The sequence below is a fragment of the Bombus impatiens genome, unplaced genomic scaffold (assembly GCF_000188095.3).
Source record: "Bombus impatiens unplaced genomic scaffold, BIMP_2.2 scf_0637, whole genome shotgun sequence".
NCBI classification, from domain to species: Eukaryota; Metazoa; Arthropoda; class Insecta; order Hymenoptera; family Apidae; genus Bombus; species Bombus impatiens.
Window position 1 is genome coordinate 2,132,358 of NT_177056.1, and position 26,156 is coordinate 2,158,513.

Below are 26,156 nucleotides of genomic sequence, written 5' to 3' on the forward strand. Positions count from 1 at the left end.
GTAGCTTCGTCGTCGCTCAAACCTACGGAATGAACTGGATATTGACGTTCTATCCATGAAATCGACAGGAATCAGCAGTTCGCTCGCTTCTCGCGTTCCCAGCCAGCCAAACACGTACCACCGGAAATGACGATCCTCTGCGTGAGACAATTCTTCTGTCTTCGTTTTTCCCTTTATCGTCTGTTACCAGATAGACACACACACCGGTGTTGATTTTTCGTATCGAATGAGGATTGGAATATGTACGACCAAGGAGACAGGTTTTCACTTAGAGGTTATGACGATTCGAGCAAAGCTTCGACATATATACGGTGTCTTATCTTGAATCAATTTTCGTGAATATATTTTTTCGAAAATTCTTGTTTTAATGATCATTATTTAAATAATAATTATCTAATTATTAGAAATGCGAAAAATTATTCATATGACAAATTTCTGACGTTTTTCGATAGAAACTGAACAGGATCTGTTCGATTTGAAACTTGGTAGAAATTCAAGGAATTATTTGTGTTTTTAATTATTTATAGATAGTATAAAATGTAATTATTTAAACGCGTATTTCTTGGTCTTTTACAATATTTTTCGATGCTTTTTAAGAATTTAATAGAGCATCAGTATTTTTATTTTAGTTTCGTTAGACGATCCGTCTTCTCTTTCGTGCAGTTTCTTTTTACAATTTTTTAATTCTAGCCACGAGTTACACCCGCACTCAAAAGTTACGCAACGCTTATTATATTCGCGCGAAAAGTGGGAAAAGTTACGAATGATCGATAGCGGTATTTAATGTCACCACTATTAAGAAATATTTTTGCAGATCTTCGTACATTTCTCAGCAGATTTATTTCTATATTATTTATGTTATTTTGAGAAGTTTCAGGAGTTTCAACAATTTTTAAAATAGCATACGAAAATATAGAAGACCTCGCAAGTGGAACATTTATTTGGACTGTGGATTTTTATACATTTTAAGGAAATTTAAAATTGCAAAAATCTATAAAATATTCCAAGTATGGTAAACAATTTCTGCGTCGGTTTCGTTTCTTCCATTGCATTCAGTGAATTATGAATTTGTACAAATATTTGTGCTCTAACAACGATACTTAATACAATTTGAAACTATGGAGGAAAATTGATGGACTTCAAAAGGAATTTGGCCGGTTATTTCCTTAAGATTTTCCGGGATGAATGTGATTAGCTTTCTCGAAAGCACGTTCAATTATGCGATATCTGGGAAACTTTGAATGTTTAATAGCGATGTTTAATGTCAGTGGAAACTTTTAATACCGGTTTTACTTGAAACGAAAGTTTCAAAACGAAAACCAACTGATTCATTTTTCTTCTTCTTTTTTTTTTCTAAGTTTCTCTTTGGTTCAGGCACGTAATATAGATTATGGGATATCTTCGAAACTTTTAACGATCTAATAACGACGTCCAATAACGACGAAAACTTTAAATGCTTGATACCGATTTTACTTGATAATCGAAGTTTTAAAAGCGAAAGTGATTCCTCTTCTTCCTTCTGCTCCAGTTTTTTTAGATTTTAAAAATGTTATTTCGCATAATAGTTCAGCTCATAAGCTACAAGGCCTATATAATAACAAGATGTAATAATAATAATTAATAATAAGATATAAGGCCTATAGTAAAGCAATTAGAAAGTAAGTGTAGTTTCGGCGAGACGCAATCGCGAGGAGAGACGTTAACGGGAGTCGTAAATTCCCGTTACGATTATAGCAATCGACACCACGAATTGATCGATCCCCTGATTTCCGTTGAGATAATAGGGCTGATTCAGTTAGTATAACACTGTGATTCACAGAATTATAAGTTATATATTTCCAACACTTAGATTACACTGTTGAGTAGATATAAATAGATAACAACTTATCGCACGAAGATAAGATAGATATAGGCTTCGTTGTTAATCGGTTAAACGAAGGTTGGTGGACTAGGAAGGGTCTTAGCTGCCTTCGATAGAAAGTTGTTAATTAGGAAGAATCGTACGCGAGAAAACCCAACTTTCCCTTGTCAAGCCGTAGTAAACAATCGTCTTTAGAAAGTGATTTAGAAAAAGACATTTGTTGGATTTGAAGGACCTTAGCTAGCGAATTACTCGGATTTATGACGGGTCCTTAAAGCTATTGAGGGTACGCCGTAAGGATGAGCGGGCATCTGGTGTCCGTCTGGCCCGCGGTGTATGACCTGGTCCAGGTAGAGAGTCGCCCGACGTAACACACAGAATAGTAACAGTAAGAATAATGAAAAATATTTCATTGCTACTACAAAGCTGTCCCGATAATTATGGTCGCCGGTGTACATAGAACGTATATTTTATTTTCGTTCAATATCGTACGCTTTACACGACAAAGATCGAATTGCCGTTTCGTCAAATATAAAACATTGAATAAGATAAAAGGGATACTCTAATGCAACAATAGCAACTAACGATTAATATCGGTTTACTGTCTTCTTGGTCATTAATTTCAATTTTGTTAGTAGCAAAAAAAAAAAAAAAAAGAATGATGCTGGAAACGTCAAACGTTAACTCGAAAGACCCAGCGTTTCCTGTTTCTCTGGAAGATTTTTCGCCGTCATTGCCTCTGCTAAATGGTGTCCGATATTTCAGGCGGTAACGTGTCTGCTCCAGTTCGTGGGGCTAGTGGCATTAACCGGCGTTCTAGTCTGCCTCGTTGCCGTGTTGCGATTGGTGGAACTGGCCATCACCCTGATCAATCCTTTCACCGTTTTTATGCTTCACCAATCGGGCAAGATAATCATTGTGAGTATGAAAACGAGGTAATAGAATTCTTTTAGACACCCGTTTTATCAATGACTGATATTATTGGACCATTAGGAACTGTAACAACGTTGGATGAACCTGCCGTATACAGCTAACTCTTCGTTGATTTCGGTGTCCTTGAAATATGTGCTCAAGGTCATAATTTTGAACAGCTCTTTCCTATACATGTATAAGGTGTTTATATAGCTATCGAGTTATACACGAAAGAATTACATTTTTTTAGCAGGTCGCCGAAGCCGGAAATGTGACACGTTTTTCAGGAAAACAACAAATTTTTGTTTACCTGTTGATGCGCGACCTCCTCGATTTGGTACTCTTAAACATATCGTATGGTTTACGCTGTGTGCATTTGAATCGCGAGTATTCATTTTGATTTGGGGTTTTCTTTCTTATTTCCCGGCTATGATCGCATATGACAGAAAATGGTAAACGAGAAAATTGGCATTTCGAGCATTGGCATTGTTGTACCAAACGTTTTCCTGAAAAACGAGTCGCCTAAAATATCCACGAAAAGACACATTCGTATTATTTCTGTATTTTATACTAATATTGTTTTTGTTACTTTTTACACGATTTTGTACATTAGATGTTAGAACTATTGCGCGCGCGTGTGTGTGTCAGTATTTTCCCCTATTTTTTAACATCACTGGATTTAAATCGCACATTAATTCCGCCCCCATGCGACTGTTCCCGTTCACGAGGACTGCAATCACTTAAATAACCTAACCTCACCTACTACTTTACATTTGTAATTCAATTTTTATTATTTTTCCTTCAATACCTCACCACAGAGGTATTAGAAAGAGTGCTGTTAAAATTCATGCGAAGGTAACGAACATACTTGTAACTTGGAAAACCGAACACCCGATATATGTGTAGGAAAAGATTGTTCAGAATGACGACCTTGACAACATATTTCAAGAGCATCGAAATGTGTGAGGAGGTAGCTATTCTACAGGTCGACCCAATTTTGCATTCAATTTCACTAGACTATAATCCAGAGACCGAAATGACAATTATTTTAAATACTTAAAAAGAGAAAATTATCGGGAAAAAGATTTTTGATTTGAAATAAATTTTTTAGAGCAAAGTAAATTTGTATTTAGATGGAAGTTAGGATAGTGACTTTTTTGTTTCCAATGTACACGGGAATTTTGTATTTTAATTTAACGAAAGGAACTTTATTAAAATTTGTTAGCTCACGTTTCTATGCGCAGATCTATCTATCTGCCTGGATAAAGGAAGCGAGGGACACGATTGTTTGTGAAGTATATTATCAAACTTTAGAAGTAAGCAGCACATAAAACTGAAGAGAAATTCGTTTCTATTTTACTAATCCTGTGTTTCAATATTTGGAGAACTTGTTGGGAAACTTGTTAGGAAGCTTGTTAGGATTTAGTCCATCTATAATAGAATTAGTGGAATGATCTAGGGAATTATGTTGTGATATTCTAGTGAATTTAACGCCAGTGGTCTTGATCGTTTTTCAAGATACGTACTAGATTTCTAACTAAATTAATTAATTTAATTTTTTACAAGATTTATAGAAACTCTCAATTTAGTATTGCCACAGAGAAAAGGTTCTTAAAAGATTTAGTCTCATTGGACTGGATTTAAAGATTTCCTTTTTAATCTGATTTGATGTATAAAAAAATCCCTAGACTAAAGTATAGTAATAATTCCTAGATTTCATAGACATAACACTTAAGTCTATCGTTAATTACATTGAACAGATTTCAGATGATTTTAAACTTGGAATGTGATGGTCGAATGTGGTGGAAAACAGAAGAGAATCACGTTAAAGTAAGATAAGAGGATCGTTGATGTCGTTCGGATTAATTAGTTTGTCGCGTTGAATATTCGTCGACGAGGGTTTGTCGTGTGCAGTTTGCCAACGTTAGAGAAAATGGAAAACTGTCTGCAGGACTGTGTGAAACCAGCTAAAATATTAGGTTATTACACGATTTCGTAATACCACCGTCGTCGTAGGACCTCGTCGTGCGGATTATTCGCGGAAATTAGATCATCCATTTCATGCTCTCCTCCCGGAATTTTCAGCCGTTAATAATTTCTTATACCGACGAATCATCATATATTTTTTTGCCAGATTCAACTAGGTACATACAGATTTTCTACATTGTCACCAAACTGACAAATCATGATCAAACGAATCGTAAGAAACAAACTCGTGCATTGTTCTATTTCTTGCCCTCTTTTTTTTCCTTGTTTCGATTAGTTCTTTTATAAAAGTTGGAAATATTCTTGCACAAGTTTATAAATTCTTTTATTTCTTATCTCTCGTTCTTCGTCTATTTTCATTGCTTTCTAAGAGATGAAAATATTGCTTTTTAGATTTATAGACTCTTTTATCGCTTTTCCTTTTGTTTCGATGCGTGCAATGAAATATTCTGTTCTTGAAATATTCAGATCCTCTCATCTGTTTCTCTTTTTATTTTGTTACACAAGGTGCAAATATTGGTTGGTAAACTTGTAAATTCTCTTACTTCTTTTCCATTGTTTCTCCTGTTTCAATTCGTTTTATCGTGTAGAATGAAAATATCTGGTGAATTTGTAGGTTTCTAGGTTATATTACTTTTGCAAATTCCCTAGTCTTTAGTGCCTTTTGTCATTATCTTGCAAAGAACGAAAGAAACCTTCCTACTGTGGATCCTCATATTCTCTTTATTCTGTGACAGAATAACCAAATATTTTCGAAATTAACAATAATTAGTAATAATCAATTCGAAATCAAGAATCATTTATGTATTTGGTTATAGTGTTAACGAAATTCCAAAATGTTTTACACAACACGTATATTGGGTTAGTTGCCAACCCAATAATATACAGTGGCGAACAAAAAGAATTTTGTAGAATAGAATAAGAAATATAAAACGACATTATAATTTTACACAACTCGTGTACAACACGGAATAGATGACCAAACAACTGTAAACAATATTTGATACAAAAGTTACTAAAATTCATAGTTACCAATTTTAAACTTTCTCTTGTTCCCCACTGTATACTTAAAAGTTCCCTATAGTAAGTGCTGAAATACTTTCGTAAGTCATTATACAGGGTAGTTCAAAATTCAGTTCCTACGATTTTTCAGGCATTTCCGATAGTCGGATAGAAAGATATCTCGAGCAAAAGTTAATCAGTTTCCGATCGACTACAACGTTAAGAAATTCAAAGAAGGTTTCACTTGCACGAAAAGTCAAGGTCATACGTATTTTTCTAAACAGAACACTACATCTTTTAACACACCATCCGATGCATTTCTTAATCCTCTAGGAAAAAAGTATGAAAATACTCGAGTCGAAGAATGATTAATTTAAACGATATTTGAACTTTAATGTCGTGAAACCTATCGCTTGAAGGAGGGGGAAAACGTTAAACCGAAACAGCACCGCACTATCTTCTCTTATTTTTTATGCGATAAGTTTCGCGATATTCAAGTTCAAATATCTTTCAAACTAATCATACTTCGATCCAAGTACCTTAACACTTTTTTTTTTTATGAAGAATTGAAAAACATAACCTATCTGGCATATAAAAAATGTCGTATCGTATAATTGAAAAAAAATACAGTGACTTTAATTTTTCCATCGAAATAAAAGTTTCTTTGATATTCATAATGTTTCAATTCGTAGTCGTTCGACAGCTGAAAACCTTTGTTCGAAACATCCTTTTGTCCGACTATCGGACAAAGGCTCGTGGTTACTGTACCGCTCTGTGGATCAAACGAAATATTTAAAATACGTCGATAAATGGAAAATAAGTGGCAGGGCCGGAGAGCTCGTGGCCAGTTAATGTTAAATGCCTGGCTGTCCGCAGTTTGGGCTGAGGAAGAGTAAAAAGCTGACATCCAACGCTTACCATAAGATGCGCATGGATCGTGGACGTGCACCTGTCTTAGAATTAGAGATAGGTATACGTCAACCGGAAGTGTTTTACAACAGAAACGTGATGTCAGGCTTGATGGAAGAAACGTTCCCTCGCGAGGGTGATAATTACAAGGCCGTACAAATGTCAGAAGTGGCTAGCGTCGATCAGGATGACGAGGAGCAGGACGAGCAAGAGATAGAAGTTCACAGTCCCTACGAGATGGAAGTCGAGAAGGTTGACGAGGACCGAGAAATCGAAGAGGCTGATGATGATCGTGAAACTGGAAAATCTGCTTCCGAAGAAATTGGATAGACCAGCGACAAGGAAGCAAACGAAACGCTTGAAGAGTCCATGGGAGAATAAATCGCTGAAGTGAATAACGACCATGGTGTTTAATGAAAATCGTCTGTTTTGAAATATATACATGTCTTTTCGACGAATTAAAAGAATTGTGTTGTTATTGAGTTTGCAAGTGAATTTGGTTTTTACCTTTTTGTAAGAAATTTTTATCAATATCAAATAGAACATAGTTTTATTTATATTTCTCATAGAACTTGATCTCTTATCTTCTTCAAAAGAAATTTTTTTATTAATGTTTTAATAAAATTCCACCGATATTCTAACAAACTTCGATCTTTCACTGTTGGAAAACATTTCGTTTTCAGGTTATAGCAGTGTTTTTTAGGTTAAGTTAGAATTTTAGGTTAGGTTAGGGTATTAATCGCAAATTATAAGACTAGATACTGATCTGACAGCAGATCAATTTTCGTATCGATAACGTTTTATAAGATTTTATTCATAAGACTGAATTCTGGGAAAATCCAAATTCCCAACATTTTTCTTGCCACCGATAAACTTGTTCATTTATTTTGTTCGAGTCTGGTTTCCAGATTATAATATCACATTGTCCAATGGTTGCTTTTTAAAGTACTTTTGACACTCTGGTTTCCGATTCTCGTTAAACCTGTGAAATTAAATTTTCCGATTTTCACGCATGCCTAAGTCAAATCCAAAGTAAATTGCACAAATCGTAATAAATCGTTCAATGAGAATTAAGCGCGGACAATTTTCTCACAAATTTCTCAAAGGGAATCAAACGTTACGCCTTTAAAATTGAGCGTCCCTTTGATTTCACGGATTCTCTCTGTAGTTGAAGTAATCGTATAAATGTCTTTAAAATCTCGTCATCCGTCGATAATTCATTTTTCTCACGAAATTCCAATAAAAAACACGTCATCGTCTACTCGACTTTACACCGTTGGATGATACGTTTCACGCGATAATCGATCACAATTGGATATTGTTACACTTGCTTTTTGACATCTTCTATCATTTTTTTTCTCCTTCCCTTTACTTTTGTTTTCCTTCCACTTCATAGTTTCTGGAAGATCCGGTTAAAAATACAAGAAAATTGTATTTTGTACAAGATATTCCTTTTATTAGGAATTTTGTTTTCTCTTTGTCCCTTTCCTAATTCGAGAAAGATCACGGTAACGGTGTGACAAAAATACTATTTAATGCAAAATATCGTTTTTTTTTCGTGTTTTTCCCAAGTCGCGAAATATCTTCATAACAAAACTGCAAAATTTCATTCGAAGCAAAATACTCACTTTAGTAGAAACTTCCATATTTTGCAGAAGATTTGATTACGTATACGAAAAAATTCTGGTTGCAATACAAATAAATATTTATAATCGAAGATTCATATATGTGGCGGCACTCGACAACAAATACCGCCACTCGACGCTAATTTCTACCGGATGAAGGTAGCGCAGTGGTTAATGCCTTAGGTTACGAACGTTCGGGACCCGGGTTCGTATCCCGGTCACCCATAGTCCAATTTTTCTTCCACGTATCTAAATTAGAAGGAAAATAGCAGTACCTCATCAGCGACATACATCTACAGCTCAGCATCTACAAGTATCGCGGACAACAACACTACACTTCATATATATTACATTTCACGCATTTCAACATTACATTTACATTGAATTTAAGTAGATTATAGTACATTTCAAACATCAAAGGATTGGTTGGTTGTATGTCAATAACTGCATAAAAGTATTAACATTTCTTGCAATAATATTCATTTGTTAAGTAGAAATAGAAGTATATAAAAATCTTATTTACAGCAAAAAATGCATGTATAATAATGTCAGATAAATAAATATAAAAAAACATTATTTGGTGTAAGAAATATTGTATGGATATAATACTTCAATATATGTTTGCAATTTATTTATAAAAATAGAAACTTATATAAAAAACTAAATATTCAGTTATGAAAAACAGATTTCAGAGCAATATTTATTAAATTAAATTTTCAATAAAGTATATTTTTTAGTGTATCGTCATTGTAAATTTGAAAAATTATCGCATTAATTTGATCATTTTTCTTCATTTTCTTCTCTTTTCGTCTAATTTCCAATGGATCTCGTTAACATGTATTCTACATATAAGAAGAATGGAATTAAACAATGTTAATTTCAAAGAACTTTAATTAGAATTGCAAAAAAATTCTAATTCTAAGAATTCACCGTTGCAGTTTGGAAAATCCTGTTTCTCATCTAATTCTTCTATAAAAATTCTTCTCAGCCTTTAATGAATAATATTAGAAATGCAAAAAAAGAAAAAGAAAAACAAGAAAGATAGAAAGAATATTAGCATTTTATTATTTTGATTATACAAAAATTGGTAGAACTTTCGCGTAAAATATTTTGTCGTTATTTTCAATATTCATGGAAAATCAGGAAATTTTGGATGAATTCAGATTTCGCGATAATTAGTGGCTTAATTTATGATCGGTCCACAGTTTCGCGAATTATAATACATCATTCTGATGTCAGGATAATTAGATTTATTGCACGCTCGACTAATGGCTTTCCATCGCGAATGAGAATTTTTTCACCTATATCTTCGCTACTTTTATTTTCTATCAAACGAGCCACAGATAATTAGGTTGGAAGAAAATGTGCCAAGCGAAAAGCATGCGAAAAAATTCTTTCTGTAACATCACAAAACGCTATCTGTCTGTTATTTGAGTTGAAATTAAAGAAAAAAAAAATATATAATTTTGAAATAAAATTTCGAAGATATTTTTTGAAACGTCTTAACAATGTGAAAATTTTCAACAGTTTTATTTTTCCGATGCTCGTCCCCGGTTTTCCAGAAGATTTAAAATGAAACTGGAAGCCGAGGAAAAAAGGCGCGAACATTTTTGCATAAAAGATATTTTCATCGTGGACTCTGTCAGTTTCTTTTCCCATATTTTACTTTTTTTTTTGTCCCCTCCCCCTTTTTTCATTTCCTGTCAAATGCGTTCTCTTTTTCATTAGGTCATCCTGCGAGTTCAGGTCGCGCAGAGAAATTCATTTCGCTTGGCAACAAAGAGAAGAAGATGGCTTTAAAATATGGGAACCATGCTGTGTTCAAAGTAAATTAGGAGCAGTATGTTATGAACATGAAATAACGTACCTCAGAATATTAACTTAGGGCGAAGAAACTTTCCCTTTGATCTTGGAAAATGAACGAAATTGCAGCAGAGTATTTTTCCATTGTAACATTCTTAGAGTAAAGGAAATAGTTACTCTAAAAAATTATTTACTACATTGCAACAAGATTTTCATAGAATTTCGTTAAAATCCTCTAAGGATATTGGAATCGAAGAACATGCTCCTTTATCACGTGAATTTTCAATCTCGACATCATAAAGGACATTTTTTCCCCTAGTTAATTCGGCAAAATTATTTTCCAAGAAATTTCTAAACAATTTCTTTTTATTTCTATTTAATAAAAATGTCATTAAAAGTTCTTTCGATATTTCCAGATTTATTATTATTATCGTTTCAATTGAAGTTTACGATATTCAAAGAGATCGAACGATTGTCAATTATGATGAAATTCACGTAGGTTAGTTGAGTCGACGGACAGTGAGCAATGTAACGCGAGATAAAAAAGCATGAAAATATTCGTTTATGAATTATGGTAAATTTTCAGCGTTCGTAATCTCGTAATAGAGATACACAAATATGAACGTAAGTAAATATTAATGACGAATATCGTGGAAACCGTGTGACAGTTCCTAACATTTGTCTGTAGACAATTATTTTATTATATTTTATTTTATTAAATATTAGAAAAATATATCTGACTAGTCGATTGTATGTCTGTATGCATTTAAATACATTAGAGTTTTACGTAAGTTGTTTTTGAATACGTAAAAAACGAAAAAGAAACATGTTGCTTCAGGAAATTATTGCTTCAGGAAATGTTTATTTATTATATAAATAATATATGCACATATACATTGACTACTGAGTGTAAAAAATTAAATTAATATATTCAACTGCAGCATCATAAATACTCGTATTATACGTTACGTTACATTCGTGCTATTAGCCAAGAGAAAGCAAGTTGTTTCACGATCGAATATTAACACGAATTGGCAAATAATAATTATCTAATTATCGCAAAGGTGAAAAATGACAAAATATCACCAACAAAATATCTGATTATAGGAATTATTTGTGTTTGCAATTATTTATTTATAGATATTATTAAATATAATTATTTAGACGCGTGTTTGATGGTATTTTACAATATTTTTCGATCCTGCTTCTTAAGAATCGAATAGAACCATCAATTTTTGATTTTGCTTTTCATTAGACGATCTCTGTCTTCTCCTTCGTGCAATTTCTTTTTACAATTTTTCAATTTTACGACACTCTCGATCGACACTGTAAATCTGTTTGTATTTTACGTACTTTGGAAAATTTCTACTCGCTGGCTAACATACTCATAAATCATACTAATCGTATTATAACAATGCATACGGGTAACCTCGTTAACGCGAATAATTAGAGCGTAGGAAAATTTCCAGATTTATTATCTATCAATTTTTCACGCAGCTCGAAGTTATTCTGACAGATTTGAGCGCGAAATTTCCCGGCTTAAAATATGTTGTACGACCGGAGTACGCGCCATATTTGAATACAGCTGGTACAGTGTTGCTGGGTTGGCTGATAGTGTCTTGGATTTCTTACGTAAGTTCTATCCTTTTTCACAATTTCATACATCTTTTACAATTTACAAATATTTACTCGCGATTTTCCTGGTATATATTGGCTTGGCAACTAAGTGATTACGGATTGTGTCATTAGGTGGTAATGACAAAGTCCGCAATCACTTAGTTGCCAACCTAATATCTGCCAAATTTCTGCCCATTTTTATTTTCACTTACTTTCTCGTTTATTTTCATTTATTCAACGAACGTTCCAATTACACGGCTGATTAAAGCAGAACAAATGAAAATCTGTTTCGTACCGTTAATTAATCCGTGGTATTTTTCCATTCGTCGTTTGCTCTTTCACGCATCGTCGCATTTACAACATACTCGGTTTAACATTTACATTCGTTCGTTAAATATGTCAACGTCATCGTTTACTCGAACAGTAATTCAGAACAATTTTTTATTCTGCATCAGAATTTGATTGCACGAGATTTTCTTTCAAGTATTGGCTTGGCAACTAAGCGATTGCGGGCTTTGCCATTAGGTGGTAATCCTGCCGAACGACAGCGTGTTTTACATAAATGTGAAAATATTCAATTAACCATGTAGTCTCGCAAGATTTGATCCCAAGTTTTCCCAAATCTCAGTTTTATTATCGAATATCGATTATTCAAAAGAGTTTCGCTTTAGTGGCAATAAAATCTCAAAATGTTTCCTATAAAACACACGATATATTCTACAAGTGTTTTCGAGTCAGGGATCAAAAATAACGGTTATGTCTAAAATCTTGGTGACGAAAGTCATTGCTAAAGAAAAAATTGAAAAATATTACTTTTTAAATACTCTAGTTACGAATTACCATTAGTGACCATCACAATGTTCTTCATTGTCCATAAGCATTGCATATTATAAATTTTTTTTTATTATTTATGAAACATTTAATCTTTGTTTATTTTCTTTCCACTTTTATTTTCATTCTTCCTCCCTTCACCCCTTCTAGATAATGGTTATTGGCGACCAAAAAAGAATTTTGCCACAAACGATGATTATTTATTTATTAGAAAACAAACTATAATAGTTATTCGTAAAAAAAATCAATTAAACCAACCTACTACTTCTTACACAGCAACTTTACTCATCTCGACTATAACTATTATGGTCCTTGGTTCGAATGCTTCTGTAAAGAGTGTTCATAAAATTTGATCATTTTTGACGATACTGTATTTCATTGGGAATTATAAAAGTCCTTTATCTGTAGCTTATCTGGGCGTTCCTCGCGCCCCTCATGATCACTGTCATCGCCATAATCCTGATTTGCCCGACGACGGCGAAGTGGTGCGTCAAACAAACCATCCCCGGCATGGAAACCGTTTTCAACGAGTTCTTGGAAATGTTCCAGACCATTTTGTCGCAAATACGCGACTGATCAAATTTTGACAACGGCAGTTACGAGTTTAGTCGTAGTTGCAGCGCGTTTTGTAACTGTGTTTCATCTAAACCTTCCATCGTTGATAAAAACGTTCCAGGAAGAATAGTATTAGCTGTAGAAGAGGAATTAAGATGAAAACTAATCGACTGTAAAAGAAAATTACTCATTTCTGTCAAGAAATTGTAATAATAATTTACAAAATAAAATTGGATATGTATTTCTATTTTTTTTTTTTTTTTTACGTTAAAAGAAATTTGAGACGTTCAACGTTGAATCATAAATCGATACGTGGTATAAACTTGGAATAGAACACGCAGAAACATGAGGAAATACGGGGATGCGAGTAATGTCTCCGATTACCATCCAAACGGCTCGTGTTCTAATCCCAACGCACCCATCTGGTTTTCTTTCAACGTCAAAAAATACTTTTCCCATTGCACGATGCGCGTACGTCTTAAAATAAAAATAAAAGTCAAAATAAAAAAGCTCTCATATGCATGAAAAGAAAAAATAATGGAAAACAAAAATGTTAAGGTAGTGAAAAAACGTATTAGAGGGTTATTTATTCATCATAATTATCAGAGTAATCCAAGAAACAAGAAAAACATTCAAATTTTCCACAAATTGAGAAAACATACCAAATACATGTATATTAATAATATACCACAAAACGAAGTTTATGAATCTGGTAATTATGAATTTGTCGAATATCTCTAAATTATAAATTGGGCAAATCCCTGAATATAACAATATAAACATTATTTACGTTAATTACTTAGCAGTATCAAAATATTCTAATAGTCAATCAACAATAATTAATGTGTTCGTTATTACTAATGAATTTAATGTTCGTTTACAACAACTAAATCTCGCTATTTAAATAAAATTCAAGCTTATCACAGTTTTAAAGGGGATTACCTGTTCGAAGCTGAACAATTTGAAAAGAAATAAAACAACCCATCGATAACAGGTGTAATTACTATTGCAGAAGATTGTGATAATTTAAACTTCGTACTTGGGAAATCCAATAAAAGATAAATCCTGTGTCTGAATCAGCTCCATCCTTAAAAATCCACGTAACAAGAAAGATGGAAAATTAGAGCTTTAGAAAATCCACCTATAGCTTTCGAGAGAAGATACATCTGGCTAACTACAATATTGGGTTTTTCCCATCCTACGTGGCCAAACGAATTTGTAATACGGTTGTTCACAAGGTTACAGTAGCCATTTGTCAGGAAAGCGCCCAGGCAGATTAGTTGCAATTCGTGGGGCGTCGTTCATTAAAACGAGAACACAGTGTTGGAAGGTATTTTAATTGCCTTCGCGATCTTCTTTCTACTCGTTCTCTCTAAGTGTGGCATATTCGTGGTTCACAGAGGGATGCTGGATAGAAATAAAAAGCTGTTCGTGAAAAACAGGATTTTAATCTCATTCTGGAGGATCAGAAATACCTTCGAGCAAAGTCCACAATTTCTTCGAACGAATTTCCCTGTTAACGGTTCGGTGGTTTAATGGTAGGAAATTTTCGATTTCGAATTTGAAAATTCAGTGAATCGAAACTTCGAACAGTGGCAAATTTTCTGCACTCTGTAATTTCTGAATTAGAAAGAAAATTCGAGAATGCGAAACTTGAGATTCGACGACTTTAGAAGTTTCGAATTTTCTAAAATTTCGTAATTCGAAAGTTTCACATGGCGTACGGATAAGTTTTTTAGAAGTCTGAGAGGAAATCGGTGGTTTGAAAATGCGACATTTCGAGACCCGGACAGTCGATGATTTTCCAGCTCGCGGGAGAATTTTCAAATTTAAAGACTCGGAAAATCGCGATGTTTCCTAGGCCGAAGCTTTTCAAAATTAAAAGAATACAAAATCTGGTGATTTTGAAGATACACAGATTGGAAAATCTCAGTTACTCCGAAAGCCCGGAAAACTCTAAGCTCCGTACGTTTCCTAACTTGTACGTCATCAATCGTAGAAAAGCAATTTCCCATTCCTATACTAATTTTCCTACATTTTCCATAATATGCGTACGGTGCGAAATATATTGTTCGATGCTTGAAAAGTTTTCCAGTCCAATCGTTGGTCGTTTCATACTCTGTCTGAATGTACGAACACACGCCTGCGTGTCACACGTTCAATCAATGTTAATTAGAAATTAATTTCCACGGCTCTCTGTTGCCGGCGCGATCGCAAACGGCAGCTCGATGATTTGGCAGCCTCGAGGCTTCGGCACAACACAAATCCGGCCTGTTGTTCAATTAGCGAGCCCCAGACATCAAGATGTAAATTTCGGCCTGGTTAATCGTTTTCGAATGTATCGAAATTCCACGAATTTTTCGTCCGATCGACGAACACGAAAAGCCGCGTAAATGGAATTGCCGATTCCGGAATAAATTCCTCCGTTGTTTCGTCACTACATATCCTAGATGATTATTTGGTCGTTTATTCGGAAATTTCTGAATCATCGACTGCATGAAATGCTCGAGTCACGGAATTGAAAAGGAGGTAACGACATTTGGAAAAATATCTGGCTTCCTAGCGAATGATTCACGGATTAGGCGAATTTTCTATCATCCAGCCTTGCAAGTTACCCACTGAATCGGAAAATTGGTGAAACAATAGAAATTTTGTAAATACGTGAAATTTAACGATCGAGACGATTGTTCAGTTCTATGTTGTTCTATTGGGTTGGCAATCAAGCGATTGTGGATTTTGTCGTTAGGTGGTATTGACAAAATCCCTCAATCACTTAGTTGCCAACCTAATAGATACTCTGGAAACATAAAATTCCAAGCTTTTCCCTTAAATCGTTACCTTTTTAACCTCAGCCCTTCAATCATTAGAGGAATTTTAATTCATCACCTCGACAGAGTGACAAAATTGGAAGAAAAGCGATAAAAGCAATTCGTAGATCGCTAACGACTGGCTGTGGTTCCCCTGAAAGATACTGAATTACCGGCCGCGCAAAATAAATACTTTGCGCGTTAAAATATCGACTGCGCACAGATTTAAGGTTAGGATATAATAAATGCCTGATTAACGGTTATCAATGTTTATTTACTCAGCGAACGGTACTTTACTTTACTGGACGTGAAACGGCTGCGTTATAACATCGAAATTATAAAATATTATATAAAAGGTTAATATAAAAAGTTTGCGAAATGGTTACCTATGCGTGAAATAACGTGGCAAATGCGGAAATAAAGAAAGAGACGGAAAGGAACGTAATATAGAAAGTTTTATAAGGTAACTCTTCGCAAGTAGAGAAAATGATCGTTTCACCTTATAAAGGAGAATTTACAAGTAACAAGTTGGAAGTTCCATAATGGAGTGCTTTTTTTTTTTTTACTGAGAATTGCAGTACGCAGATAGTCGGGAAGTTTTTTATGGTCCAAATAGAGGGAGCCACTTAAGGGCAATACTTGAGGAAGCTTGAGTGCCTTTAAGAGACGCGATTATTTCCAGTTAAGGGAAGAATATAGGGGCCGATTCGCCATCCCAGGCACTCAAACGTCTGATCTAAAAGCATATAAGACTCCAACGACAGGAGAACTACAAAGTTGAGCGCTCGATAGGCTGCTAAGTAGCACTGTGCTAGTAGCAGCGCACTTATCTCGAAGCAAATGGAGTTGCAGTTACTGATTTTCATTGAAATGAAAAAAGAAAGTAAGAAAGGAACAACTAAAAAATAAAAATTAATCTAAGATAAGAAGGTATCGGGATTGTAAAATTTTTGAGCCGTGTCATTTTTCACGGAAAGCTAAAGAGGACGATTTTTCACGGAAACGAACGATGTTGAAAATTTGGCCTCGAGAACGAGGGTTTGGCCAACGAACGTTTCAACTGTGGAAACTGTACACGATCACGGTCGGAAATTAAAAGTTATTCGATAATAATTCGATACTCGCGATTCAAATGTACACAGAGTAAACCACAGAGTAGGTTAAGAGTAGCAAATGTAGAAAAAGCACGTGGTCAAAATTAACGAGGATGTGACACATCAACAGGTTGAACGAAATTTGTTGCGTCTCATTTCCGTGAGAGAAGACCCAGATTTTCCGCCTCGACGAGCTCAAAAACCACTAAAATCTGTCATTCTGGCCGAATATTTTTCAGTCCGGGTACTATACTCGAGCTTTAAAACCAACGATTCGTAACATCAGTGTTGCGTTACACATACAGAAGCAAAATATTGTTGGCTCGAGCGAGGTTGGAGTGGAATTTCTTGGATCAGATTTCTCAGATTTCCCTTGTGAGGAAAATGGAATTAAGTTTCACGTTAATTAATGAACATTCCTGGTAAAGAGTGCTAGGTAATTGGAAAATAAACTCGGACGAGTGGAAGACTTACTTGGGGAATAAATTAAATTAAGTCCCGATTAAATAACGGGATAAGAAAATATCAATTTGTCTAAAGCTTGAATGAAGAAATTCTCGGGAAATATCTTTTATTACGCGAAGCAATCAAATATGAGAAAGTTTTGCAGAATAATTTTTTCGCGCTAATTGGTTTAAATAGTATCGAGGTTAGGTTGGGATCAGGTTGAGGTTAGGTTGCGGTTGGCAACTAAGTGATTGCGGATTTTGTCAATACCACTTAATGATAAAATCCGCAATCACTTAGTTGCCAACCTAATTGTACGAACCGGAACCAAGTCCGAGGTATTACGTGTCGGATGGACAAAACGAAAAGGCTATTCTTCCGGTGGAAGGAAAGAAAAGAAGAGAAAAAGACGAGAAGATCGTCGACGCGAATGTTTCGTGACGACAAGCTATTAATTTGCGGTGCACGTTAATCGTGGTTTGTTCCTTGGAATTATCATTACGTTTCGTTACAATGTAGGTAAATCAGGTTCGATAAAACATTTGATTAACACACTGATGGTTGAAAGTAACATCTATGAGGAATTTTATAATTTTATAATATTTAATTTTAACTTGGAATATTCTTTTTTTGTTTTTTTAAAGTTTCTGAATGTTCCAATTTTTCAAACCATTGATTTGATATCTTTTCGTATCTTGGAGTTTTTAATTTTCAAAATTCCGACACTGGGAGTTTGGGGTTGACAAGTTTTCAATTTCACGAGACCCCAAAAGTTTCACAGAAATGGAATTCTCGAATTTTAGATTCTTCAATTTTCGAAGCCCGCGGAAAGAAAAATTTGTTAATTTTGAGATTCAACAATTTTCAAATTCGTATTACGCTTCTAAATCGCGAAATTTCCGCCTGAATATTTCGGCCTTGCGGAATAAACGTCTCAGAATCTCAAACACTCAACGACTGAGAAATTCTCAAATTAGCAAATCGGAAGAATTTTCAGCTTCGAAACCGTCGTACGTTCGCTGCTTGAAACCTGCAGCTTCTTTTCCAAAATCGAAACAAAGTTTCGAGAATTGCCACCAGTTTCGAAATTCCCACTCTTTCAATTTTCCAATTGTGAAAGTTTTTCAATTTCGTAATGTCACGTTTCCGCGTTTTCCATTTCCTTTACGACTCTGCTGCCCTTTGCCAGCCTTCTGCTTCTTTAAAATTTACATAAAATACATAAAGACGAGTTAGGAATCAATTTATCATCCATTTGACAAAATTAATGAAAATACGAATTTTTTGGGCTGGCAAATAAGTCGGTGCGGTCGCTCACGATAGCAACAATGACGGTGCGGCCACTCGAGCTGGTAACTATGTCAGTGCGACCGCTCGAGCTGGCAACTATGTCGGTGCGGCCGATCGAGATGGCAACTATGTCAGTGCGGCCGATCGAGATGGCAACTAAGTCGGTGCGGGTCATATGATCTGGCAACTAAGTGAGCGTGGGTTTTGTCAATACCAACTAATGACAAAATCCGCATTCCTTAGTTGCAAAACCATTAATAAACTTCGAAATAAATGTGCCTTGCCACCATCACGAAGCATCGGTATTTATCAAAATCTAGAAAATCTAGCACTGCAAGTAGCGACGAATATTAATCGAAACTTACGTAGAAACTTGCGGCCGCTTATGAAAACGGAAAAACAAAGGAATACATTAAGTTTCCTCGTGGCTTGTTTGAAATTCAACCGTCAGCGGGCAATAACGAAGCGCGGAATATTAAAACTCTGGCGTAACAAACTCGGACATCAATCTCGCCGTAACACCATTCCTCTTATTTTCCGAAAAATAAAAGGGAAAAAAAAGAGAAGAAAAATAAGAGAATGGTATCCCTTCAGGAAATGGCTGAAAAATCGTTCTCGCTGATCTATTCGGTCACGAAGCAAGAGATAAGCTTTATCTTTGATCATTCCTTAAATCATGCGGAAATAAAAGTGGAAAATTCAAGCGATTAAAAAATAAAATAAAAGAGAGGGAAGAGAAGGAAGATAGAAAAAGGAGAGAGCCGCGATTTTTCTGTGTGCTGTGTTGCGTGCATCGATTGCGTCTATTCATTCAGATTCACAAATCTCGCGAACATGGAATCGACATTTGGTCAGGGGAAAAATTTGATCTCTAGTCCACCGTGGGAGAGGAACAAAACGTTGGCCAACCTGTCGTTTCAAATTTACGACCCACGATATTTTACAGTCGTTCTGAAAATAGTTACAACACAGATCTGGCCACCTGGAGGCCGGTTTGTGGCTCGTGATATTTATAGCGATCGTTAAGACCCACGGTTCATATCGATGATCTTTTACATCACTTTGTAAAATTTGCACACGTGTCGACTATAAATTGCAAGAGACTGGGAAAATTAGATCGAACCAGTTACTTCTTCCTTCGTATACAGAGATACTTTATTTGAGATGAAACTATTGGGTTGGCAACTAAGTGATTGCGGATTTTATCATTAGGTGGCATCGACAAAATCCGCAATCACTCAGTTGCCAACTCAATATGTGAAAATTGTAATTGAAGAATCTCTGTGTTAGGAATAGCATCATTTATCTGAGCCATCTATCGATCGTAGGACCTGTAGAACTTTCGTACAGTTGTTGAACTTTGTAGGTCCAGAGCCTCTCAAGATTCATTAGTTTATGACAAATGCCAAGTGTAAAGATTGACCTAATTGGTCTTTTATTCTCTCCGCTTGTTATATCCAGAGTGGTTTCTAAAACGTTCAAGATTTAATTGCCACATTTTGGGTACTTGGTCTTGAACCTTAGATCCCAAATTTTAGGTCCTAAACCCTAGATCGTAATTCTGATCTCAAGGATCAGATCGCAATCCCGAAACAGCCCACTTTCTCTCATTGTCTCTAACAGCTCATAAAATCAGCTAATAAAAAAATCACTAATTAGCTCATAAAATTATCTAATATTACAAGGACACTTGGTCTTTATAATAACTACAGTGATGGACAAAGAAAAATTAAAAATCGATGCTGCACGAGTGCCTGAACTACATTGGACCAGCTATATTGGTAGCCTGTTCTCAAGTAAATGTTACATTCGTTTATTACTCTTTTCAAGTATAATTCGATTTTGTAAAATTACGATACCTCTTCGTACCATCTATCTCTTAAACTTTTCTTTCTCCGCCATTATGTATCGCTAGTCAATAGCCTATCCATTATCCAGCATCACGCATAAGCTTACGCCAAACTTACTGCCAATTCTTTATCTCGTAGATTACATACTTCCATCGAGTGAAACATTAAGCACAACCGTCAATCACTCGAACATGATCGAAAACTAGTTGGAAACTCGCTTCAACAACTCGCACCGGTGCCTACGAAAGTCTCATCAGTTTCGATCGGCGTTCACAGGTCGACTCCCATGAGAAGTCGGCCAAATAACTTCGCTCGTTCTTCCAGCAAGTCTCTCCACCTCATAGATACCTACGATTCCGCGAAACTATAGTACAATCGATTGACAATGGATACACTCATCATTTTTGTCATAAAATAGTCACTCCACATCGGAGCCAAATTCCAAGTGCAGCAAAGATTATTTAAAGGTAGAACACATCTTGATGGGGTTAGGTTAAGTTTCGTATCATACTAATATTCGAATGAGCGATTGTCCAAAACCTAGGCTCAAGGATGAAGGCTGAGTATGCATGATTTTGAACGTAATGCCAAAAGCTGAAGGAATTCACGAAAGTTCTACGGCTTTGAATTTAGGTCATATAGGTTAGGTTTCTACGAACAACAAGTGGTTTAGGATAGATTCCATACTCTCGATAACATACACTGTAAAGTCTCACAAATCCTATGGTGTTTGAAATCTCGGATTAATGCAACACGTATCAATTTACACAGCTCAACATCTCACGACACCTGATACCCACTATCTGGATTAACACTACTAATCCTAACCTTAAAATCGCTAATTCTGCTGTCGAAACAAAGGCACTACGCGCAGTAAGTGATACTTTTCTGACAAAAATGATAAGATAAGTAATATAGTGACAATCCTTTTCTATTACAGAAAGAATTGTCTGTTCCACTTTAAACTGCCGTTTAAAGAGTGTAGCGATTCAAAAATTGATTTAACCTATATGCGATAGTAAGATCCTTTTGTACGAACCTAACCCAAACCTTTAGAATCGAAAAACCTGTATCTAGATTGCAATAATTGGTTGCTACATTATCTTTCGAACTTAAGAAAGGGAGAAATTATGTTAAAATAAGGAATTATTATAAACAATTCTAGAAAGAGAAATGATCAATAACCTTAAAAGAAAAAAAATTACAAGTAATTCTAAAAAGTGAGGTTATTAATAATCCTAAATGATAAGAAGTAATTCCAAAAAAAATTATCAATGGCCCTAAAAGATAAACAGTTACAGAGGACTCTTCTCTTCTCTTCTCTTCGAGACATAAAATAAACACGCGTCGTCGTTTCGAGAGCCGTAGCGGAAGACAGCTGAAATGGATCGAACACGATCCCGAATCGTCCTCGACGGGGACGTATTCACGCGTGGCTGCAACCTGCACGAATGCATGCGCAATATCTGCCGTCTGGTGCACATAGAATCGCGAACAATATCGTCTGCTGCATGGAAATGAGGAGAAATCCGATTAGATCCGGCTGTTGCGTCTTATGAACACCAATCTCTGGATTATTCGTCCTCATATTGCGTTTCCGGGCCCAAGCTACCAACTATCCTAACCTCTACTCAACGAATTTAGGACGGTTGACAAGAGTGGAGGAAAGTTTCGAGCGCGGAGCAAAGTGGCTTACCGATTCGTCGAGTGCACTGCTTGATAATATCCTTGTTTTCGATCGTATCAAGAAAATGGAATTGGTGGAGTCGTGTAAATGATATCTCGTAACTACGCTTTGCACCCTTAAGCTGCCCTTTTATTGTTTCTTTATTTGATTTTGTTTGTTCATTGTGACAACTGGTTAAGAAAGTCACGGATAGGTTAAGAAAAAGGTTAGGAGGATAGAAAAGAGGTTAAGGAAAAGATTAAGAAAAGGAAAGAATCTTTCCTGGTGACTCGCATTGAAATTGTCTTTTGTTTTTTGGAATTGTTGTTTTAGAGAGGTTAGGATTGAAATCGAAGTAAGTTTCAATTAGTTCAATTAGACTAGGTATAAAAGTTCATTTTTGAGGTTAGGTACCACTACTGTAAAACTAATAGCGTCGATACTGTTAGGATAATATACAGGGTGATTAAAACATTTCGATCCACTTTTGAGAAAGATAGTTATTAGAAATGAATCGACGCTTTATAATCATCTTCTATATGAAACGACAATTTGTTCACATGTTAAAATTATCAAGTTTAAGTTTTAGTCTGCCACAGTGAAACCTTTTGACTTTCACAGGTTTATTCTGGAGGAAACATGGCAAGTTCAATACGGTACGCCTCACAAATCCATGGATAATCCGGAAGTGGCAAGGTCATGGAACTCTACACCACCGGAAAGCGTTACCGAAGACTATCCAAGACGGAATCGTACGGCTTATAATATCCAGACCGATTTCCAGATTCACGTGTTACCTTCGAGCCACGTAATCCTGGTATTAAGTCTGGTTTCCAACAATTAAGCTACGTGTCCGCCTGTTGTGCAGTTCGATGGATTAAGGAGCTCGATAATTAAGTGTTTTCCTGGCAAAATTTACGCTCCATTTATCTCATTGGTCGGGAAATACGACTCACCTAACGGAACCATTAATTTTCCTCTCTTTTCCATTCTGGAAAAAGTGCGGCAAATTTAAAACGATATACGTCGACAGTTGTTTAACATAATTAATAATTAAAAAATAAAAATGTTACAAATCTTGTTAAATTCAAAAGTCCAAGTGAATACTCATCGCACACCCATATTAATATTCGAATTAACGATATTCGATTGACGATCGATATTTTTAATTGAACGATTCACCCACTTCTCACCAAGATTTCCAAGTATTTGTAAATTATTAACATCACCCGTATATCAAATCCACGACAATGTTTTGCAATTAATTTCTTTCAATCATAAAAATTAATCAAATTAAAAATCATAACGAATTTGATGTCTAACAGTGATTTAGTAGAATCAGTGGAACTAGTGGAATAAGACAGATATGTAACGTGGTCAGACACGTTAAAGATCGGATGTAGAAATTCTCGTGGAAGTTGAACATTAATATCGCGGGGAATTCTCTTACGAAAGGAATGCTATTTATTTAAATTTAGGATTATTTTAAACGCAACAAATGTTGAAAGTTTATCAACTAAAATGCGAAATGTAATAATTCATATAAATACATTTGTTGATGATGGATTTGTGGAGATTTAAAGACAAATCGGATAATTAGTTGGCACTTTATAATAAATTAATTTTATGATTTTAATATTTTAGTCGTTTCTGAATGTGCTTGGTGAATGGACTGTTCAGTGGAGTAGGGAGATTAATATGAAGGAGATGTTTCTTTTGTCGAGTAAAATCGACGAGGCGACGCGAGTTCACCGAGATTCCGGAAATTCTGCAAATTGTTTCCACCCTCGTGAATTTCGTGTATGCCGAGCCAACTAAGAATATGGTTGACCAGAAATTCGGAATTGTCCTGACATGGTAATCATCGATTATAATTTATGCGAATATCCGGACTGAAATTATCGCAATGTTCGATATGTTCCAAAGCAAATTGCTTTACGTTTCATTTATTTTCTCTTTTCTAACGTGCTGATTCACGAAAAGTTATGAGAAATTGTAGCGAAGCTTCTTCTTCCGGTAACAATTTTACTGAAATTTTAAGTGAAATTCTCGTCTCATATTGGACTTTTTTCGAGTATGTGAAGGGAGTTTGAATGAGCTTCGGGGATTTAAGAGCGTTGACGGAGCATCAAAGTGGCAGGATCTCATCGGAGATCTATGCAAGACGACGAGGAAAGTAACGGAGTCGAACAGTCATGTCACGGACCAATAGCTTACAGCCGATGCTAATTTTGCGCTTGAACTGCAAGCTACGTGCATCGAAGTTAGATGAAACGATCGCTTATGATCGTGTTCTTAGATTTGCGCTGGAATATTTCATCGATCGACTCCTCGAAAGCTGTTCTCACAGAGTGCAACTGTAATATCTTAATCTAAATTTAAGCCAATTTTGATCGAAGACTAATTTCAAACCAAATTTGTCATCAAACGCGATTAGCTATAATATGTTGTCACAGAAAAAATAAATAGACAGATACAAAACGACTAAAAGGTAGTTCAACATTTCTATCTGAAATGGAAAAATGGAAATATAAATCAATATATATATATATATATATATATATATATATATAATCAGGCGTAAAATATTTCCAATATGATGACGACAAATAAACGTAGTATTATGTTAAACATATTGTTTAGATTGTTAAGCAGTATTCGAGATTTGAGTTTAATTTAAGAATTTAACATGTTTCGGAATACTTCAACATACTTTAACATAGTCAATATAATCCAATGTACTTCAGTTTATTCAAACACAGTCCAACATATTTCAACACACTCGAATACATCTCAAAGATTGTTTCATTATACTTATATTTGAGCATAGTAACCCAATCACAGAACACATCAGCCGCTTAATTTACCTTAACAAATATAGATTAATATCGCAATACCACCAGTAAACAAATTTATTCCAACATAACAGCCGGTAATTAAACGCGTTCAAACATAGTCCAACATATGCCCAGGCAGTCTAACACGTCTCAATGTATTCCAACTTATTACAATACAGTTCAACTCACTGCGACAATCTACAAGAGTCAACAACGCTATAACCGATCTGACTTTGCTTCAACATAATACAACTTACTGCGATCTACTAAAATCTAGTCTCGTATGACACATCTTAATTTTCTTCCAATATGTGTGAACCTATCTGACCTCGTTCTAACATAATGCAAGCCAGCCGAATCTATGAAAATGTAACACACGTCAACATAGACCACGCAATATGGCAGCCGAGCCGAACACTAAACACTGTCAACCAGAATCCGGAAATTGCAAACACAGAGGAACCGCTCGAAACCAATTAGGCTTGTCGACCGCAACAAGCTAAAATACAAAGCAGCAGCGATTAGAATATTCATGGTGGCTCCTTAACAAGGCGATTCCCTGGGGGACAGGCGACGGGTGAAAACGCCGCCATACAACCGATCACGTTAAACAATTCAATTGGTCCCGGGGCTGGTCTTTATTATCGAGCAGATATCGGGCAGACAAAGCAAATGCTGACCGACGCGACACTCGGTCCACCTGGCTGGCCAATAAACATTTCACGCTACATCGTATCTGTACGATCGGTCCCAGAAGGATTTCCGCTTCGCCACCGCTTTATCCACTTCGCCGCAACCCCTCCGTACTGAATACTTCACAGTTCAGAGGAATTCGTACTGTGGTCACGTGGACCGCTTGTTATCCGAGAATTCGAGCGAACGGCTGTAAATCGTCGAGATCTCACGTATCGGTTTCGTTGGTTACGTAAGGATTTCCCGGTGTGAATTTTCGTGGTGAATGGGGTGTTGTCGATTTAGGGGTGTATCGGCCACGAAATTTTCGATAGAGGGTTGCAAAGGACGTTGAAGGGGCGATGCGGCAGCAAGCAATCGGGTTTGCTTTT

The 26,156-nt window shown here is 35.6% G+C and overlaps 2 protein-coding genes and 1 long non-coding RNA gene across 3 annotated transcripts in view; 2 read left to right on the forward strand and 1 right to left on the reverse strand.

Moving 5' to 3' along the window:
- The window catches only part of LOC117152061, a 19,550-nt gene extending 5,213 nt beyond the window's left edge, over window positions 1–14,337 (reverse strand). Inside the window, exons 1-4 of the long non-coding RNA XR_004462290.1 lie at window positions 14,327–14,337; window positions 12,819–12,825; window positions 12,077–12,079; window positions 9,597–9,602 (exon numbers count right to left, since the gene is read on the reverse strand). This is a non-coding gene — a long non-coding RNA (uncharacterized LOC117152061). The remainder of the gene's footprint in view (window positions 1–9,596; window positions 9,603–12,076; window positions 12,080–12,818; window positions 12,826–14,326) is intronic.
- On the forward strand, window positions 7–7,128 carry LOC100743909. The gene is made up of 3 exons (XM_024369747.2): window positions 7–141; window positions 2,627–2,779; window positions 6,638–7,128. Exons 1-3 carry the CDS (start codon window positions 127–129, stop codon window positions 6,998–7,000), a joined length of 531 nt encoding a protein of 176 aa, XP_024225515.1. The 5' UTR covers window positions 7–126; the 3' UTR covers window positions 7,001–7,128.
- Window positions 10,598–13,328, forward strand: LOC112213368. Its single transcript, XM_024369742.2, has 3 exons — window positions 10,598–10,722; window positions 11,596–11,730; window positions 12,955–13,328. The coding sequence occupies exons 1-3, from the start codon at window positions 10,717–10,719 to the stop codon at window positions 13,120–13,122; spliced, it is 309 nt and encodes a 102-aa protein (XP_024225510.1). The 5' UTR covers window positions 10,598–10,716; the 3' UTR covers window positions 13,123–13,328.
- Window positions 14,338–26,156: the final 11,819 nt, after the last annotated feature.

Coding starts and splice junctions, on each gene's coding strand:
- LOC100743909 (XM_024369747.2), top strand. Junction 2,780..6,637: donor AATCGGGCAAGATAATCATT/GTGAGTATGAAA, acceptor GGCTGTCCGCAG/TTTGGGCTGAGGAAGAGTAA.
- LOC112213368 (XM_024369742.2), top strand. Junction 11,731..12,954: donor TAGTGTCTTGGATTTCTTAC/GTAAGTTCTATC, acceptor CTTTATCTGTAG/CTTATCTGGGCGTTCCTCGC.